Source organism: Rhipicephalus sanguineus, chromosome 8, assembly GCF_013339695.2.
Source record: "Rhipicephalus sanguineus isolate Rsan-2018 chromosome 8, BIME_Rsan_1.4, whole genome shotgun sequence".
NCBI lineage: Eukaryota > Metazoa > Arthropoda > Arachnida > Ixodida > Ixodidae > Rhipicephalus > Rhipicephalus sanguineus.
Genome location: NC_051183.1, coordinates 103,684,305 through 103,705,866, shown reverse-complemented (window position 1 = coordinate 103,705,866; position 21,562 = coordinate 103,684,305). Strand labels below are relative to the sequence as shown.

The following is a 21,562-nucleotide window of genomic DNA, read 5'->3' as shown; positions in this document are numbered from 1 at the left end:
TCAGAAATGGCCGATATATTAGATATGGGAAAGGCTTCCATTCAAAGGCAACGTCATATTGTTCAAGCTCTCTCCGACCCCACCATCTTCGCTGTCCCGGCCTTGGAGCTAAATTTCGCGACAACGGCCCGCCGGCTATAAGATGAGTTTGAGACCCCTTGTGTATATGTAGATGAGGTAAAACTGCAATGAATTTCCATGTTCTACTTAGCTGCTGGCGTAAGGGATTCTTTGTTGATATACACACTAACGTGCAATCTTATAGCAATTTTTCTTCAACGAGAGAACGTGCGCAACACAGAAATGTCTCAGACATATTGTACAGTTGCACAGAGCGTCGCAGCACACCGCCGCCATTCCCGCTATTCCCGCTTATATTTCCCATTACGTGGCGATTAGTAATGCGAAAAATATTTAAGAAGGCCTAAAACAGGAAAACAAATATAAGTAAAATAGAGGGGTGGTTTTGTATCAAACATTCACATTGAATGAGTACAGAAACACAATACACACGGCGTCCAATAGCTATGAGCATCAAGTATCGTAGGTTTACCTGTTGAGACAATAAAAAATTCAGTGCCTATCCTCTTCAGACCGGAGGAAAAACTAGCCGGGGTAAACTCTTGTAAACTCTTTATTGCAACCATTTGAAAGCCCCGAAACACTTTTCGGAAAAAGAAAAACGAAAACTGTAATTTCAGACGAGAAATTAGCTGTACCCATTTGGGTACAACAGGCCTAACAAGAGTGAAAGTCAAGAAAGCAGTTTCTGTTGAGAAGGCAAAGAAACAGGTCACATTTAGTGCACCTAACGCGTGTTTTTCCGCTGCAACCTTAATTGCGGCATCTCATGTGAGACTTTAAGGGCACATGCTCTGGAAAATGCCCGTACTTGTCCAATCGGACCTCACTTGGCGGCATGGAAGTCACCTTGGTACGTTTAGGGAGTGCAGCAGTCTCGCCAATTTCAAGATCCTGCTCTACTTCGTTTACGGCTTCTTGCATTTCGTCGACGTGGGCGCGAATTAGCGTTTCCGCAACTCGGTCCTTAAACTCGAATTGATCGAGAATATCTTTTGCTGCAACGTCCAGGCATTTGCGACCGCTAGGTCTAGAAAGTGGGCAAATACCCTAATGGTCCACTTCTTCGTACGTATTTTGTCCTGTAATAGGACAAGTATCTGTCCGCAAGATCAACACCGCCCATGTTTTTGTTGTATATTTTGATGCAGTGCGGCTGCGGCACATCTACTTTCTTCCTCTCTTCCTTCGACCATCTTCTGCAAGTGCCTTCTGGAGTGATGCCGCAGGCACTCGAAAGAATCATGACTGATTTTCGATCCTTCCACTTCGTGAGACACATTTCTCCGTCACTGCGGACAACGCAGCATGATTCGCCTCGTTTCATGTTCTTTTCGTTTGGAAGCTTTGATGCCGTACCTCCAGTTCTGTTTGCCATAATTGTACCGGTAAGATGCGCATTCCTTCGGAGAAGGTACTCGGCGAGCTTCAAACCTGTAAAAAATGGTCTGTGAACACATGAACTGGTTGTTCTTCCGGCACTGTACGCAGAAGACGCTTCGCTATTGCCCCGCCAGGACCAAGTTCTTTCTTATCGGCTTCAGGAACAGTTCCTTTACCTGTGTAGATGACGAAATCTAACACAAGTCCAACAGAACTCGACAAAACTAAGTTCTTAAGGCCGACGGGATTTGGTTTACTGGGCACGTATTGTCGGGCAGGACAACGTCCGCTGAATGGAATCATTTGTTCGTCGACAGATGCTGCTTTTGGACGTGGTAGCTCGAGGCACGCTTTTCGAAATGACTCGATGATGGGTTCCGCTCTGAACAACTTGTTTTCAGTTTGTGCATCGGTTGTTTGGCTGAGGTCCACGAAGTGCAGCATACCACGTAACTCGAAGAATCGGTCGCGTGTCATGTTTTCTGTGACAAGAGGCACAGCCGATATGCGGGACCAGTAGAGTCTTGCTCTTGGGAGTCCGAGAAGGCCCATTAGCATGTGTATTCCGGCAAGTTTTTTTTATTTCTGCCGGTGACGTTCGCACTGACCTGTGGTCACGCATCTGAACAGAATAGAGATTTGTTTGTTCTGCGCAGAGCTTCCAAAAGGGTTCCGGAAAACACTCCGCAAAGTAGGCAAACGGAGACACAGGAAACCTTGAGTCGACTTGGCACGGCGCAGAGTCCGAAGTGCACCTTAGAGGGAAGCTGCAATAAAAAGTACCACTTACAAGGTAAACGCAATAGGCTGCAGTCAAATAATGCTGTTATCTTCAAAACAAATAACTGAAAAGAAGCACGCACTCTGTCGCTTTCCAAATGGGGCCACGACCTTGAACTTTGTGGCTAGCTGGCGTGTCATCTTCAACTTCATCATCATCGTCACTGCTGCTACCTGAGCATTCACTGCTGCTGTGTGGCTCATCCAGAATATCGCCTTCATCAGACAAGTCAATGTCACTCTGAAAGAGTAGCTCTTGAATCTCCTCATCGCTGAGTAACTAGCCTGTAACAATCAACAGAATCAAATTTATTTCAACGTAACGACCTGAAGTACCCAATTGGGTACAGTTGTAAATAAGTTGCGCTATCTCTAAGGCGAAACGTAGGAACAGGCCGAAACTTTCCATGCTCCTTCTCTAATATATCCTGAACGTTAATATACAATATTTAAGAACACGTATGTAGTATTTATTGAATGAAACAAGTTAAACTCACCTGATCGCTTGCGCGCTCTTTCTTGCCGTGACGCCGCCATACTCGTCCGTACTGCGAGAGCATACATGAACCTGCGACGACATCTCGTGGGGATTTTGTTAACTGATGCTGCCACGTCCACAAGAACCCATTTTAGCTTAGCGGTCTTCGACTATAGGAGCATAGCGCGCGTTTTTCAAATGTACCCATTTGGGTACTCACGGACTGAAGAGGCTATGGAAAATTGCCTGAAACGGCTCGGTGGGACGCTCATGAGTAAAACGGAGCATTCGGTATAACAGCGTTTCTCGAATCGCCTTCCTAACATCTTTACGAGGCCTTCTAATGATTTCCATTATTATGATGCAAACTCAATTTCGCTATTTTCTTAAGCAGTAAGCAGAATATTTTGTATTGTGTACTCAAGGCACGCCCACATAATAATATATTTGTTTTCGAAATCGCCTTGGCAGCATGTAAATATGTAAACAGTAGTAGAAATGAAGCTGTTAGAAGCAGGGGCGTAGCTAGACATTTTTTTCGGGGGGGGGGGGGATGGGCTCAACTACACTTTTTGTATGTTCGTGCGTGCGTTTGTATGTGTGCGTGTATATATGCGCAAGCAAAACTGAAAAATTTCGGGGGGGGGGGGGGGGGTTGAACCGGTGCGGCCCCCCTGGCTACGCCTCTTGTTAGCAGAGTAAAGCATAAGACATATTTTGGGCGCGCGTTACAAGATATACTGCGGTGACCAGACCACAAACACAGTGCAGAGATCTAGGTAATGTATGTGATGCAAAATGACAGCTAAGAAAGCACTTGTGCTAATGATCAAATTATGATTTCATAAATTCTTTGAATAAATGTAGATGGAAGTGAAAATTCGGTACGCCAAGATATTTTCTGTTAGGCAAACGCTTGCTCAATTAGGTCTAGCATCAGTACCAGTGGTGCTAACGTTGTTAGAATGCTATTTGCATATAAGTTAACTTATTCCATGCACGCAAACTTACCTCCACGAGATCCTTCAAATCGCTTATATGTAAAATACACGCGATGCAAAGCAACACCATTCTTGCACGCATCACATTTTGTTACGGAGCAAGACGCAAGCGTATCTTCAATAACGACACTGTAACATCATCAAAATTTGGACGATAGGCGCCGCAAGCTGTGGAGTACGCGGCACACGACAGTGACTAAGAGCAAGTGTCGCGGCATTGGCGCAACTAAAAGGAAAATAAATCGAGAAAACAAAAGGTACGTGGGCAGGGAGTAGACGTCCGCATGCTTGTCTTACTGATCTTCTACCCTCACTGGATGACTCTGGCGCAAAAATAAAATAACGTTACTGCCCTTAGACTTATTCAGGTGGCTTAGAAGCGGAGAAGCAGCTTGAGAAGCGGAGCTTGGCCAACGATTATTGTTTCGCACGGTTGTGTTGCGATGGAAGTATTTTATATCTTAAGATACGCGATACATTATCGAATGTATCGGAAATACAGGTACAGATACTCGTATTTCGAGATGAATCGCGATACAGATACAAGATACCCATAGAGTATCTAAGATAGTATCAGAAGTATCTAAGATACATGCATCTTCGGTACTGCCCATCACTGATATACTATATATATATCCTATTTATTCGAATCTAGGCCGATGTTCTTTTCGATGAAACGATGTGCGAAAGTGGGGGAGGTCGGATTAGATTTGAGTACCATGATTACATTTATTTTTTTCTGGCCTTGCGAAGTTGGATGCCGGCCGTGCAAGTGGTTTTTATGTGAAGGCGAAGTGTTGTAGGGCCGTCTACTGCGCACTCTGAGGTGTCAGTGCACGTTAACACCAGATGTTCAAATTTTTCGAGGCCTCCACTATGCAGTATCTAATAATCATATGGTGCTTCTTTCACCTGAACCCCAGGCGTACTTATTTTCATTTTTCGAAACGAACGCGGTGACGAATGGTTAGCTTATGTTTAATCTAAGGATAAGGAACACTGGGCGTGGGGACTCCCGCCACGCACTTCGTAATACGTGAGAATCTTCCTACCACACCGTGTGCCTGCGTTGCAGTTTGCGCCAATGGTGCATTTTACAGAACTATCAAGTGACGTTTAATTATTTTGCTATGACTTGCATATCGTGTCTAGGAACGTTTGTAGGACGCCGAGATAAAGCAGGGATGAGGGGGTATAATAAAATGTGACCACTCACCAGTTCTTGTTACCGTTATATTCCATGCCGACATTCACTTCATGTGTGAATGTTCGCGCCGTTTCATTCTTCTCTACAGTTTTCGCTTGAATACAGGTTACATTCGTGTACTTTATGCTGCTCGAGTGCAAATAAATAGTTCCATTTGTCATGAACTGTATAGTGGGAAAAAGAATAAAAATATTATCATTACCTATTAACGCGTTAAAAGAGGATGCCTAATTATACGCTTGTTTTCCACAGGTTTTTCTTTGTGAACATCAGCAGTTTAGAAGCACTCGGAAGCAAATTACGCAAAGGAAATACCACTTGTGGTTCCTTTAAGGCTTAGAAATAAGGAAATGCTAGGCAAAGCACATAATTCGCGGTCTCTAAAACTTAAGCACTACTGAAAGTTGTGTTGGTCGGTAATTATATATCATGAGCCGGCCATGGTGGCATAGTGGTTACAGTGCTCGTTTGCTCACCCGAACGTCGCAGGATCGAATTGTGGCCGCGGCGGCTGCATTTTCGATAGAGGCGAAAATGCTTGGGCCCGTGTGCTTAGATTTAGGTGCCGGTAAAGAACCGCACGTGGTCGAAATTTCCGAAGCCCTTCACTACAGCGTCCCTCATAATGATATCGTGATTTTGGATCTTGAGCCCCAACAATTATTATTTTAAATCATGACCGATCGATGGATCTTCCATTCTCCTGTGCCGTGTGATGGTAGGTGGCACATGAATGTATTTTTCCGTCGCTCTGCCACGCGCTGTAGATAGCGCAAACTTTGCTATCGACATTACACCACCTTGGAATAAGTGGTTGAACTATTCAAAACAGTCTATATTGCCGCATGGCTTATTTGTTTCGTAGGCCACGTAACTGGCTCGCGCAGCACCGATTTTGTTTGAATTCACGCCACACGGTTCTAAATCTCTAGATATATATGCAACCAAGCCTCCTGATTTACAAATTCACTTCTCACTACTTTGTTGCCTACAGACCATTTCAACCGAAGCTAGTTGCAATAAGCCGGGTTCTATCAAAGGCCCTCCACCGTTTTGTATGCGAATACTGAGCTACTTATGGAAATGGTCCCATTGTCTCTTTGGAAATGGCCTTGGTCTGGCTAAGACATTCGTTCACCAAGCCAAAACACGTCCATCTGCCAAGCACGTTGCGGCAAAGCTCGCCGCCTACCGATGTCTTGCGACCCTTGGTCTCAGAACTTCACCGTCTAAATTGCATGTCTAAGTGCAGCTAAATTGGTCTCGCTTATCGTCGCCGTAATGAACAAGGATTGGTGTACTCGCCTTTTTATTGAAATTCCAGAAGTCATGAAATCTGTGGTGCAAGATAACGTGTGGCTAACCCACGCTCAAGTACATTTGCACGGTCTTGTGGGAGCAACACAGCTCTGGAATATATCTACCATGAGACATTGGCCCATCCGGAGGGTTCGTGAGCCGACAGTTTTTGTCACACGCAGACTTTATCGGTGTAAGCGCGTATCCTTTCTCTTGGCTTTCGCTTGATGCCGGAAATCATCGGTGGATCTTCTGCGATTTTTTATATTGATGGCATCATTGTTTTGGGAAATAGTGAGAAAGACCACTGCGAAAACCTTACTAAGGTTCGGAGGCGTATAATCGAGCAAGTGTCCAAGCTGAATGGTATGAACATATTTTGCACAAATAAGCTCTGATGGTGATATTGCACAGCCGCGGAAGACAGAATGCATTATGAGCAACTCCACTGTAGCAGACGGCACCTGTTACTGAAAAAGAAATTTGTTATTCTTGCGCTGACTTGTATGTTCTTCATCCCCCGGGAGTGGCTAAGGCCGCCAAACAGTGCTCTAATACGACTTCGTTGCAAACAATGTGAGCTACCCACCTGCCAAGGTCCGGACATGTTCCGTAAAATATTTGCATAGGTGACATTCAGTGATTTCTGAAAACGAAAAGAATAACACGATTGAAATATACCAATCCAAATCCGGTCTTTGTGAAAATTTCATATGAACGCAAGTTTCCGAACGAACGAGTAACGGCGGTTTCGGGAAGCCATTTAATAAGTACGGATGCTTAAAATTTGGCTTTAACATATTTATAGCCGGTGCAAGATGTTATTTGGATTCGTTTCCCTGCACCAACGTTTCCAGAAATTGAGCCATAGAAAAAGTAAGTAAAACCATATGTGCGATCGCGGAATCGGGATTTATTTATTAACGAAGAGATTTTTTTTTATAGCGACATTTTGCTTATTCATACAAATACCTCACAGGCTCCGATCTAGAACACTTCGTGAGGGGAATGATAACAGAAATGGTAGCACGAAAATATGGTAGAAAAAATTGTAAAATTCGTTTCCGTCAATAGGAAAATGTTCGCTAATTGAAAATCGAGACAATGAAACAACCTTAGAAAGGAAAAAATTCGGCAGATTCCACGTACCGTGGGAATCGATGTTATGCGAAGCATGCGCAGGATGGTGACTGTGTCTCAATTTTTCGCATTGAGCGAAAAATTGAGACACAGCCAGTAGAGAAATGTAGAGCTCCACGAAGTGAATCATGACGAGTGAGCGAAGCTTTGGGTATCGTATGGATGAGTAACCATACGTTAACCGAGCGTTGCCCCATACAAAGTAAATTGAGTGACATAAAGGGACATGAACAGTCGACGACAAAGCTAGGTCCTAAGGACTATAATGTGTACGTTGAAGTCGCCAATTAGCGTAAAGGGTTTGTGCTTGTAGGTGTTTTATATTGTTCTGTCACAACTACGATTGAGGTTCGTCTATTGTAAAGCTTTTTTCTATTCACATACGCACATATATGTTTCGATTATAGCAACAATTTTCTATATACCTTGACAGCCGGTAGTGATGGTCGACGACAAAGCTAGGTACAAAGTGCCATAATGTGTACGTTGAAGTCGCCGACTAGTATAAAGGGTTCGCGTTTGTAGTTATTTGCTATGTTATATTGTTTCGTCACAATTATCATGGATATTAGACTGTTACTAAACCTGATGTTTCGATTTTACACGGCGCTCTGCCGTGATCACGGACAATGAACAACAACGGAGAAGCCTCGATCCTAAGGTGATTCGCCCCTGAAAGAACAGGCCACGTCTTCCGATCAGATCAGTAGGCCTCGAACCTATCGTAACGCCCAAATATTAAAATTCATAGTTTTATTTTATGGCCGGCTGGGAACGTTTTCTGGAAATAAAATGTCCGGTTCTATCCACGTTCGATATGCCCACATAAGCTATTAAAAAACTAGACAAAAGAAAAAAAAACTCGAGTGGACGTGCGTGTTCGATCTCTCGTGGAATCGCCAGTTTTCAACAATTTTTCAAACAAAAGTGTCAATCCTTTTTAAAAACAGCGCAGCAAAACGATCCCGTTGTTTTTCTGTAGTGTCTTCGTTTTGCTGCGCTGTTTTTAAAATGAATGCAAACCAAGTTGCGCAAATTTCCGTTCTCTTAAAAGTGTCAAGCAATAGGGTCAGAAAGGTCAAGTCGAGCGATGCATATTCATCATATTCTGGAAGAAACTAGGCTGGCATGTCACTTCGTCCGTTCGCATTTTCTGCATAAAAATTCAATAGCTGCTGAAATAGGCCCTCCTGGGTAATCATGATGTCAATCATTTCACTAGCCAATATGCTGCCAAAACAAACTTATACGCCACCATCGGTCGCGGTGAATACCAACTGGAAAGATTGATTAAAGGGACACTAAAGAGAAACAATGAATAGGTGTACATCGATAAATTGTGCTCTGAGAACTCGAATGTCGTTAATTTCGCCATCATAGGTTTATTAATAGAGAAGAAAATCAAGTTCATAATTTCATTTTTAAATTTCGCGCCGAAAAGACCCCGCGTGACGTCACGGATTTCAATGTGTATTTGTCGTATTTTGGCGCCATTGGCTCAACAAAATTACCCCAAACCTGGTATGGTAAGTCTATGGCCCCCTCAGAAAACAATGTACTTCATTTTCACCGATTAGGAACTATGTAGTCTCTAGTAGGCGCCGCCAAAACATGTGACGTCACGGCGAGTGGTGCGGAAATTTCAAGGTGGCGTCGCTACCGACATTTCGTTTTTGCGCGTTTTCTCGCTTAATATTCGTCTTCTCGCAGCAAGCGTGGTGTTTTTGGTATCGTGAAAGAGTACTTTGCTAATATGAGAAAAATCGTTTTGCTCTTTAGTGTCCCTTTAAGTTCACCTGCAATAGGTTTTTTTATGGGAACGTGATCTCCTTTTCTGATATCCTGCTCCTCTTACTTCCTATTACTGAAGTATAACAAATACATTTTCTTCGCTGCCTTGAGGAAGTGGCTCTGTGCCGCGATTCCATAAGTTTTTTTGATGCGAATTATCTTATGGCGGAGTTCAATCCGGTGGTGGTGGTGTGCGGCGTGACCACCCTTACTGCGCATGCGCATACCTTCTCCACACACCTCCTCTCCACTCCCCCTCACCATTCCTCCTGTCCTCTTCTCCTTTCCCTTCTCCACTCAGCCTCTCCACGTCCCTCTCCTCTTCCCCTCTCTCCTTTCCCATCTCCCCTCTCCACTTCTCCCCCCTCTCCCATACCCCTCTCCCCTCCCCCTTTCCAATCTTCCTCTGAAACGCGGGCTAGACATGCCGAAATTCTCTCCTGCGCAACGTCGCGATGAGCTCGAGCGCATGCGCGTCCCCTCCCCTTCTCCCTCCTCTCCTACGCTGCCCCCCTCTCGCCCGCCTGTCATCCGCGTTCCCCGCTCGCCCTGTGAGAATTAACGTCCAGGCTAGAGGGAAGACAAGACGCGCGTAGCGTCCCTCTTAGCGTTCCACGACGCGAGGTCGGTAGCATGCCGAACGAACGCCAACGGAACGCGATCGTGCAAGTGCTGCGGCTTCGCATCGCCTCATGGTCCCCTTTAGCGGGAAATGGTGTACTTTTTAGATTCTTGCAGGACTTGTTTGAACTCAGCTCGAAGACGCGAAACTTGAGAAGTATTATTTTCATTTTGTGTAACTTTTTTATTTTATTTTTATGTGGATTATAGCCCTAATAATTTAGGGGGCCTCGAGTCCTTATCTTTTTTACGGCTATTAGGATGTAGATGACTACACAGTGTTGCACAATTACCTTAAGTGCCGCCACAGCTCATCGATTGTTTTAGTATCGTAATCAATTTCAAAGTCATCAAAGGTAAACTCGGGGTATTCATGTATGGAAGCGTCATCCGCGCGTCCATATTTTTTAATGCTTACGGGGATGTAGAACCTGCAGGAATCACTAGCATCTACTCCGAATGTAAGAACAATGAACTTATGGCCAGAGACACCAGCGTGAACGTTAACACTATATGCATCTATTTTATGTGACGCAAACACGCAATCCAACAATGACCGCGATTTCGGAGTTATTGTTGTGTCATTTTGCACAATTCGGCTTAGGCTATAGATGAGCTTAATTTCGAACACTTTTCTGCTCTACATTATTTAGAGCCAGCGGTACATGCCAATAAATGGGGTAAAAATTAAAATCGCCGCTCATATTTAGTCCCACGTTTGGTTTTACATGAGCTCACAAGAAAGTATATATATTTTCTAGAAACTGAGGTAAGGCAGAGGGGGCACCGGACACTGCTCCAAGATTGTAAGCAACGCCATAAAAATTAATCTTGCGCGAACTTGTTTCAGAAACATTGCAATCGATCATTACTACGAATACGGAATCTTGCACTATCCTACAAACGCCCCAACCGCAAGAGGAGGTTGCGCTCAGGAGGATTCGTGTGGGCGCCGCATTGACTCCTGCCATCCGGGCTGCATGGACATCCGGTGCACAGCCTCCCCCAATGGCATGCCCCTTCTGCGTTGCCCCAGCCATGGAGGAAGGAATACTAAGGAGAGGCCCTATCGTATTTCAATGCATTGCGAAAAGTGTGGCGGAAGATTTATGGGGCAAACAAACCGGTATGGGGCAAACAAAACAGCAGACGCCCCGCGGCGTGCTCTCCGCGGTGATTAGCTTCTGCGCAGATTTGTAGTCCCGGCGTAAACTTAGCGCGTATTGTGCGTTTCGCACGGAGTAAAATGTTGTAAGCAGACGTTTATAAGGCTGTTCGTGCGTGGCAGGCCCGAGCGCTGCGTGCTGATATTCATCGTGGCGCGTTTTTGCGCAACAATACAGAATACCGTTACGTGCCGTGATCAAAAACGTTCAGCGCCTGCATCATCCTATTCGAACTCACCTAGCAGTGACTTACGCGTTCTGCTGGGCGTTAGGCCTTCCGTTTCTCGTAGCCCGATTTCCCGATCTGTTGCCGGATTAGCGGTTCTTTGTTCGTGTATATGGAGTGAGCGTAGTAGCTAATCGGCGCAACGCCAACTTATAGTTGACGTAACTTCACGTCGAAAAGAGGACACCGCTGTATTGTATACGCGATCGTGCACGTAAAGTTTGTAATTACAGTACGCACACAACAACAAGCACGCAGCGAGCGCACACCGCACAATACATACATCACGTAGTCCGATAACAACAACATAAGTTTATTGCCCTTTCGTTGAACGGCATAGCCTCTATAAACGTACGATGCCTTCGGCGCATGTTATGTACGGCGCGTCAGACGCCAAAAACAAAAGTTCACGTGTGTTCTGAGTTGACACAATGAGTAAGAAGCAACAGAGCGCACATCCGAGAGCTTCGCATGCAAATACCATGCATTAGTGATCAGCAATGAAGCGAACGTGTACGTAGACATGAAAAGTGACACCCGGTACTTTTCGCAGTGCACGCGATTTGCACCGGGTATACGTAACCATACGCAACAGCTGGGCATTGCGTAGCTTTCCTAAAGAACACACACAAGGAGCAGCATGCGTGAATTGACTGCGCCGCGGCGCCGCTTGCACGTCGAAAAAAAGGCTCGAATCGCACATGCGCTTGCAAACGACACGGCGGAAATCGCGAAATGTTTCGAGGCTCCATCGCTAGGAGGCGATGCGGGTGTTTGCGATGTGGAGGCTTCACGAATGTGACGTCAGGGCCTCTCCTTATTTTTCCTTCCTCCATGGCCCCAGCCACAGAGGCAACGATCGATCACCTACTTGGGACCTGTCCAGGACTTCACAAGGCTCGCACCCGCCACCTACGAGGCCTTGACTACCGCCCCGGTCGACCACCCGACTTAACGCGCTGGACGCACGGGCCTTTGCATCGACTGCTCGTGGCCTTTATCAGCAAAACTGAACTCTTTCTTTTTATTTAACTTATGCCGTAGCGCATACTGGCGCCAATATAAAAAAGCACGTGTCCCTGTTTTTTTTTCTAAGCGTTTTGTAAGCATTTCATAGCCCGGAGGAACAATGAAGTTGTCAGATATATATGTGACGGCGTTTTTGTTATTACGGCTACGGGTGGCCTTTGTGAAAAGAAGCAGGACTACTAGCTTTGTAGTCTTATTTACAGTAGTGCGCGCATTAAATCACAATAGCCATACCTATTTCTGCTATCAACATGATTGGCGCTATCAAGGTGCTTCATGAGCTGTCCATTATCAATCTCCGTAGTCTATCTTTGTATCTAACCATACACCTGCCCACTTAGGAAGCTATGTAGTCGATGGTCTGCAGCCGATACCAACTAGGCTATAGATACTTGAGATGCCAATAATATAGAAACTTGAGCGAGTTGGTACAGGTTCTTCATGCGTAAAGTGCAGCGCGCAAGGCAAACGACGGACGAAAGATTTGAAGCAAACAGGACCTGCGCTGGTCCTGTTTGCTTCTACTCTTTCGTCCAACGTTTCCCCTGCACGCTGCACATTACACGTGATTATACCAATAATAACTTCAATCGGGGGCTGGGCTAAGAGAGCTGGGTTCCCAAAATGACTGCCTAAGGCGCTTTTACTCCCTTGCACTGTTCAGCTTACTTGTATTTTTTTTTCATGTATAAGGGAGTGCATTGACATAACACGCGCACAATTAGTGTAAATGTTTAAAATATTTGTAGGTCTTTACGTCAGATACGATTTTTAAAACAATTCTGTATCAGCAAAAATATTTTGGCGTGTTTACAGCTTGAGCAAGACAATAATATATTCTGCTGAAAATTCCTTGTTGAGCGTAGAAAGGGAACTTACCGTGTCTGCGTTTGCCTGATGATGTGGTACTCCGCTTAAAAACAAACAGAGTAGCAAAAAACTAACTAGGGTCATCTCGTCCTGTAGAACAACGCTATCTCGTTGTAGTGTTGCTGAATGTTCGATTCAATACCACGACGAGCTGCCTTAGGACATATAAATAACCGCTCGACGCTCACCTTCTGACAGGCGCCGAATATTGGGATATTAAAAAAAAGAATACTCTCCGGTTTCTTCAGGAGTGATATGCCATGCACCTGGAGCATAGAGCTTAATATACCATAAAAAGCAGCAGGAAAAGGAACATAATCAGTAGCCTTCATTAAAATTTCTTCAGGAGTCAGCGGTTCATTCACTGTCTTGAAAAGTCCGGCAGGTATTTAATATACAAGCTGCTTAAGAACTACGATGTTTAATTATTTATCGTTCTAGTACACGGCCTCGTGAACACCTACGAAAATCTTTGCACTTCCTATGTATTTTCTGGCATGATGTTGCGCACATTTCTCAGCAACTAATAGGGGCATTGACCGGTGTCCATATAATTTTGTTCAGTGCCCTGTTGTTCTACGGATCTAAACTTATTTTATTAGAGGAAAATAAAATAATTAACAACTTCTTTTCTGCTGGGAAATAGTTTTAGACAAATTTGTACATAATTTCTCACTATCGAACGCAACTGATTCCTTCTACAACTGTATTTTAGTTCAGTACGCTGCCACGTAGTCAATCAGCACGCGGAGGAATAATCAATGCGCTCTCTTAGTCGTTGAGAGAATAATTGCACCGACGTGACTGAAAATGTTCTTTAGAGGAAAGTTGGTTCAAAGTAAACAATAACTGCAATTCTGCTGCACTGATTGGCAATGACAGACACTTCGCTGTTAGAAAAGAGGAAGACGACGATATGTGGCTGTGGTTGTCGCTCACGCTCCCGGTTCTTGGCCAGTCCCCCAGTAGGTTGTGGCCAAAGTTTCAAGGAACTACTCTACTGTACGCTAACGCTCGCCAGTAGCCGGACCTGCCGCGTTATATTGCGATAGTAATTACTGGACACTCTCGGCTCGTTTTTGCCGTCGCCATGGCCGTCAGGCCCCGGATATGTATATGTATGTATACATGAATAAAAGCCACAAAGAAAAATCAATCAGAAGAAAAAAATTCGAAGTGCGCCACCGGGATTCGAACCTTCTACCACTTGCTCCGCAGCATGCTGCTTTAAACAACTCGGCCACGCGCCACTGGCCGTTTAGCACAAAAACGGCGAGCAATTTATATACACCATTTAACGCTAAGGGAACACAGACCTCGGAGGTTCTTCAGTATATGTAGTATGACCCGCGAGATTGCCCGAAGGGCGCGCGTTAAAGCTAAGCGCCTACATTTTAGATGCGAAGTATCTTAAGGCGGAGCTCAATCCGGTGGTGGTGGTGTGCGGCGTGACCACCCTTACTGCGCCTGCGCATAACCTCTCCACACACCTCCTCTCCACTCACCCTCTCCCATTCCCATCTCCACTCTCCCTCTCCCATCCCCTCTCCCCTTTCCCTCTCCACTCTTCCTCTCCCCTCCCCCTCTCCACTCTTCCTCTGAAACGCGGGCTAGACATGCCGAAATTCTCTCCTGCGCAACGCCGCGATGAGCTCGAGCGCATGCGCGTCCCCTCCCCTTCTCCCTCCTCTCCTACGCTGCCCCCCTCTCGCCCGCCTGTCGACCGCGTGCCCCGCTCGCCCTGTGAGAATTAACGGCCAGGCTACATGGAAGATACGACGCGCGTAGCGTCTCTCTTCGCGTTCCACGACGCGAGGTCGGTAGAATGCCCAACGAACGCCAACGGAACGCGATCGTGAAAGTGCTCCGGCTTCGCATCGCCTCATGGTCCCCTTTAGCGGGAGATGGTGTAATTTTTTCTTCAGACGCGCAATAAAAATTGGCCAATTTCTGTATCCACTGACGATGTTGAACGCCGAGTAAACGATGCGTCGAACGACACCACTCGGCAGGAGACGCGGAGAAGTCACTCCACGTGCCGCAGTTTTAAAGAAAGAGAAGTCTAAGAGCGGTGTGTGGTAGCGCGCTGCCCAAGCACGGAAAATTAACAACCGTAACAGTCGTCCTGTGTGTACCTGTGCGCTTTTTCGAGTGTCCTTCATTGTGTTTGACCAGTGCGCTGCAAGTGTCGAGCTGTGACCGTCCTTTGTTCGCGGTCGTCCTGTGTTTTCTTTTCGCCAGTCCGTTGAGCTCGAGCGGCGCGTTGCAAGTATCGAGCTGCTTGCCGGTCTTCGTGTGACATTCAAATTTGTTCCTATCGCATTCATTGCTTCGCCGTTGCGGTGAGACTGTCACTTTTTTTTCACTGTCAGCATTTTCTGACCCAACTGTGCACTTTTGGCTAACATTCAAATTGAGCTGAAATATCACATTTTCTGTGAGCGAAAAAAAAACGGCATAAAGTTCATTTTTTTGTACATTTCCTATGGAAGAAGGCTATCGAAACGGTCCGTAAAGCAAGGTGTGTCACAGGTCGTTCTGTTTTCCATATCCCTTTTGTTGGTTGATAAAAAGTGCGCAGGATGAAGTGTGATACAGGAAATTATACCGAAGACAATCTACTTTTTTTGCTTATAACAAGAAAAATTACTTTTTTTAATTATCATTTCCTGTAAAGCGAAATGAACTATTTTGGGACACTAAGTTAGAAAGTGGTCAACACATTTCATCAATCCTAGTGTAGCCAAAGGCTAAAGCCATTTCAATTGCGTCATTTGTGTTGTTTCTTGCATTGCGATGTTGCATTCAAAATTTACGTGGAAGATCACGGTGTCACGCGACTTATGTTCGATGTGTAAGAGCCCTTCACTCTTTGGGTGAACATGGCCTAACGTGTTTGGGTTCCGCGGAGCGCCAGAGCGTCCAGCGCAGCCGTGTATGAACCAGCGCGGCCGTGTATGAAAGCCAAGCGGCGCAGGAGCACGGAGATCCATGAGAGGCTGTTCGCGTCTTATGTGACTGCGCCGGAGTAGAGTGTACTACACACTAGCCGGAGTGTGACTCCGCGTTGCTGTGAAGTCAGCAACAGCGGCGCATGCCTATTCACATGTGCAGGGGAGCTATTCTCGCTTTGTACATCTAATGAACTGTCCATTTCGACCATCACTGATTCGCTGGAGCTCCCCGAGCAAACAGCACGCCCCCTGCATTCCGTTATTCTTCCGTGAAGTTATTTTGGCGTCACAGAGCTTTCACCGCTATCGATACAAATGAGAGAGATGGAATGCGCTTCAACGCAACGGTCGGAGCCTTCAGAGATCCATTTGTAGCCGCATGATTATCGGAAATCATGCATGAAGTCTTATTCTGTGATTGTGTTAGCCTTACAATTAGGTTTTTTGCGGCCCCCCGTCTAACACACGTGCTAAGGTAGGTAAACAGTCCCTGCATCAATACGAAGGATTTCAGAGACGCCCATATGCAAGGACACACTTATCATGTTTGCTTAAGTGTTCGGTTATGTAGATGTCGTCCTTATTTCTTTCTTACTCTGGCAATGGCGTGGCAGTTCGGTGCGGAGGCGTGGTGAAGAGCGCGGTGAGGTCACGGCTCACAGCATTCTCGAGTAACTGAATACGCTACGCCTTAAATTGACATGTCCATTACACAGCCATATCGAGAATGGCTCCCCAGCTTTGGTTCAGCGCACGACCGCGCCGAAGGTACAGGCACTCCTCGGAGAGCAGCTACGCTGCGTTGTGGGCAGTAATATTAAATGTAGGGGTTTTAAATCCTAAAACCAGGATATGATTATGCGAGATGCTGTAGTGGACGGCTCTGGAAACTTTCACTACCTGGGGGTTCTTTAAGATGCACCTAAAACTCAACACATGGGTCTCTAGCTTTTTTCACCTCCATCGACAATGGAACAACCCTGTTCATCCTAGACATCTTCGCCGCCGCCTGTTTTGCTCTCGCCACTCTGCGCCGCCGCCGAATTCCCAGGAATGATCACGACGCCGCCGCCAGCTCGCAATTATCGCGCCACACGTCGCATGTCTTTTATTGTACTTCGAACAGCAAATCTGAACATAAAATACACCAGTTTATGTGTGATTGTTGTATTTTTTCTTGTCGTCCAAAAGTCTCACGAGTATTGTATGACGTTGCGGCGTTCCCCAGCAGTAAACGTGACTTGCCAAATAGCTGTCATAGTAAATTGTCACGGGTTTTGACGGTCAAGAAGGCTGCACCAGGAGAGTAAAATACGGAAGTCCTCATTGGGCGAACTTGGGCGCGGTAAATGGAAAGTGAAGGTACAAACAATTCATGTGTATACAATGATAGCGGCGAGAACAGTCGTCGACTGTCGAGTAATCTGATCAGCATTAAGGCGCGTCCGTATTTATATATGTTGCATCAAAAATTCTACCCTCATCATTCGTGGCGCCGTAAGTTCCAGAACAAAGTCAGGTGTAGCCGTTGAGCACTAGATTTTATCAGAACAATCTAAAAGAATCGGAAATGTTCGACATGTCGGCGCAGCGCGCGCAAGGCAGTGTTTACACGTGTAATGGGAAGGTTGCATGAAAATTGAACAAGAAGCGCGCGTGGCATACTTCGGGCACTACAAGCTGCTTCAACATTTTTGCGCTCTGGACCATCAAGTCTTACCGGACGGCATTACGCCGGGCGTCTTAAGCCGTTTTATACACGTTAGCGTACCTGGCAACTGCACATTTTGCTTTGTTTATTCGTCCTTTCTTTGTGCATGCATATTTTTTTCGCTTAGACGTTTTTCTTGAGCACCGGTACGATGCCTTTTTGGAGGAGGGCAATGTCATGCGCGTTTAACTTTTTATTTTCATGTTGAGTTTATTCTTGAACTAACCCGACCCTCAATGATGAGGCTGGCGTCTTGGATGCTACATATATAAATACCGACGCGCCTTACCGCTGATCAGATTACCCGACGGTCGACGACTGTTCTCGCCGCTGTCAGTGTACAGCGTGAATCCGCCTTCTTCACGATGCCCAGGGGCATGCGCCCTTCTCCTAGCGGTAAGGTCGCGAAACTTCTCTTCATCTCGGAGGCTTTCCTTCAGGCCATACCGGTTATCCCAGCCCCTACTAAAACTCCACCAAAACGGCAGAGGGCAGCTCAGGAAAATGAAAAGGGCGGATTGCCCGTGCCTTCACTTTCATTTTCTAGGGCAGAAATTCACAAAATAAGGAAACCCCTAATAACCAGTCATGATGCAGCCTTCTTCAAAGGCCCCACCATGTGACAATATTCTTAGTCTTGCACCTATTACACTAGGCATGGATGCGTTTGAACAATTCGTTCCTTTCGTTTTTAACAGCGGAACTCTTGAAGCTCAACGTTGTATGCCGGAAACAGAAATGTTCATCATCATGAACCGGCACGTTCTCTCCTCGTCCTCTACTTCAACGTCGTCGCCTACTCCATCTTCTGCTCCGCTTCCAGAACACGTGCGGCGATTTCTCCGGCGCGGCATATCATAACCTGATAGCCGAGAGTGAACAGAGAGAGACAACAGAGATAGAAAGAAAAAGCAACAGAAAAAAATTCTTGGCGAAAACGAATTCTTCGCGAGGCGGGATTCGAATCGGCGTTCCCACGATTCCAAGGCGAGCATCACTGCCTCTCTGTTATCCAGCTACTCTAGCCGAGCGTAACATAGGCCTTGTGTAGTACAGTATAACAAGGGGGTAGGAAAGGGAAGTGAGGGTGAGGAGGAGAAATGTGAGGATGAATAGGAGAGAAAGTATAGCAGGGAACAGTGTGAAGCATAGAGTAGTAGAAATGAGAAAGAGAGAAAACGAAAGAAAGTCAGAAAAGGAAGAAAAAGAATCAAAGAAAGTAGGAGAAAGAAGTTAAGAGAGAGAAAAAATTTGAAATAAAGAGGAAGCATGGTGGAAAGCAAGAAAGCAACGGGAGAAAGACAAAGATAGAAAGTGCAAGAAAGAGAGAGAGAGAGTGGGTGTGACAAGCAAAGAAAGAAGTGAGAAAAGATAGTGAGGTTGAGGACGAGAGAGGTTAGGGTGAGGAGGAGGAAAATGCGGACGTGAAAGAGTAAAGCATGGCATAGACAAAATGAGTCAGATAGAAATAGAGAGTCACAAATGAAAAAAAAGAGAACGAAATAGAGAGATGGAGAGAGAAGAAAGATAGAAGTAACGAAGAAGCAACCGAGAAATAGAGACAGAGCGAAAAGAAAGAAAATAGAATGCGCAAAAAAGAGAAGCACAGAGAGACAAGGTAGACATACTCATCAGGAAAGGCGTTAAAACCGCCCTAGACTTAGCACCGTGCACATAAACGGAGAAGATCCTCAACCTATGAGTGTCAATTACCCTAGAGCAAATGTGCCAGGTGAAACACAAAGGAGGACATGTCAGACTAACTGTCAGCAATGAGGTCAGATCCAGCCTTAGGAAACGGGCTCAAAACCAGAACTCAAAATCCCCTCAAAAATTGGTAACAGCTTAAGAATACCCCCATCCCCGGAAACATGCACCCCGTACACAATGATCAATGTATGCGAAGCAGACTCCAAGGACTCCAAAGGTCCCTCCTTCACAGCTATGACATCCTGCGCACCCATGCGGCAGTGTAACGAGAACGGTATTGCCGCGTTGAGGTGACGGTCTTTGTCCTTAAGCACGGAGACAAGGCGACTTAAAAAAAAGACACAAATGAAGTTTATTTGGTGAACTTGTGCCCACAAGGCAACTTTCGTCAAATAGCTATTCGGCACAAGGAATGAGCGTACTCTCGCCGATGCAGTTTCTTATAACCGCACAACGCCAAACACTAGGACACGAACGCGTCCCATCGCGCACATCGGTCAATGGCGTAGTTGCGCTCTTTTATCAATTGCATGCCCAGTGCACGAGTGACGGAGCGACGCGCTAACGACGTGCCGCTGTAGATAAGTTGCTGCGCAATGAAACGGATACCAACAACGGCCATCAGCATAAACGCACGTGGCAGTATTATGTTGCAGTAATAATGACTCACAAAGCCGATTTAATTTCGAGCTGTAGCGTGGGACACTCTTCACCAGAGGAGGCAGATGTGGCAGCGATTATCCTGTCACTCACAATCTCATCGACCAGAGTCATCATCAGGCATTCTATGCTGCAATCAAAGCTTATGAGACTGGTAAGGTGTCCAAAGAAGCCGGCAAAAATGTGCAAGTAGAAATGGAGAACGTTACCAACGGCTCAACGAATTCCCAACGAATGAGATTGCCAACGAGGTAACCCGAGGAGTCACACGCTGGGCCCCCGCGCAGGCAGACTACTCTCTACCCCTACCAAAAACAAGACTTAAAGAATGGGCAAGAGAGCCCTCCCTCACCCCCTTCCCCTTGCATAGATTTTTCGAAGAGAAGGAAGAAGTAATCTGGCGAAAGCTGCAGACGGGTACCTTCCCAAACCCGTATATCTCAAGCAATGACATCTTGAGGTGCACTCTTCCAAGTGTAAAAACTGTGAAGCGATAGCGACTGCAAGAGGCGCACAGCGGCGTAAATGCAGGAAGGCATGACAACTTATCTGCGCAGATAAGTTTTCTTGCCTTCTTTGTTTACCGCCATTGTGCGCCTCTTGCAGTTGCTAGTCGGTGTTGGTCGTGTCTTGTCTTCTATTTTGTGTTCGCGTTTGCACGTCCAGTCTTGTAGATTAAATACCAATGAAGTAACTCAGCTCTCTGTCAGTCTGAACAGGTATCTCTCACGTGGACCGCTACGCGTGCGGATTTATAAGTTTCGCCTGTTACGTGGGCCTGGCCACATAAATTTTCCTTTTGCTTTTTTTTCTGTCGCTGCGCAACTGTTCAGCTGTGCACCTGTGAGCCTGTTCAGTAGCCTGTTCAGGTGTCTTGACCTCTCTCGTGTCCGCGTTTGCACGCCCTGTCACTAGAAGACGAGTACTTTCTCTGGCACCATGCCTCCAACCCACTCTTCCGCGCCGCGACATCGCCGATGCGTTGAACCTCGCACCATTCACGCGCCGCCGTCGGAGGCGGAAGCCTCGGCTCGCCGTCGCCGGTGACTTCTGACCGGCGCGCACGTCTAGTTCACGCTATGTCTTGATGACCTCGTACATTAGCGCTAGTTTCGTTCAGGCGCTTAGTAAGGCCGTTCGTCTCAGAATGACACGCTGTTGCTCATATGCGCCTTGTGTGGCTCTGGTGCAGGACTGATCGCGTTAAATGAGCCATGAACTCCGTTACTCTATGAGTACTAAGAACCTAAGGTGCGTTGTGTCACAGGATGATGTTTGGGAAAAAGAACCTTGAGACTTCTGCCGTGCCCTTCGGAAATCATTTTGTTTCAGTGAAACGAGTTGCCACGATGACCTATTTGTTCGCACGACGATCAATTTGTTTGTAGAAACTAACACGCAGATCTTGATAAGCCATCAAATAGCCCTCATACGTAGGTGGTAAATCTCTCAGAA

At 46.1% G+C, this 21,562-nt stretch overlaps 1 protein-coding gene across 17 annotated transcripts in view; it reads right to left on the bottom strand.

Moving 5' to 3' along the window:
* The window catches only part of LOC119402282 (uncharacterized), a 330,925-nt gene that overhangs the window by 63,545 nt on the left and 245,818 nt on the right, over positions 1 to 21,562 (bottom strand). For 12 of the 17 annotated variants that reach the window (XM_049418569.1, XM_049418570.1, XM_049418568.1 and 9 more), the window contains 3 exons: positions 6,819 to 6,875; positions 4,940 to 5,094; positions 3,734 to 3,852 (listed from right to left, as the gene is read on the bottom strand). In XM_049418569.1, the coding sequence (XP_049274526.1) occupies positions 3,734 to 3,852; positions 4,940 to 5,094; positions 6,819 to 6,875 (331 nt within the window). Of the gene's footprint in view, positions 1 to 626; positions 2,232 to 2,327; positions 2,530 to 2,741; positions 2,793 to 3,733; positions 3,853 to 4,939; positions 5,095 to 6,818; positions 6,876 to 13,081; positions 13,231 to 21,562 lie in introns of those variants that run through there. The other 5 variants (XM_037669414.2, XM_037669418.2, XM_037669423.1 and 2 more) reach the window with 3 other exon arrangements.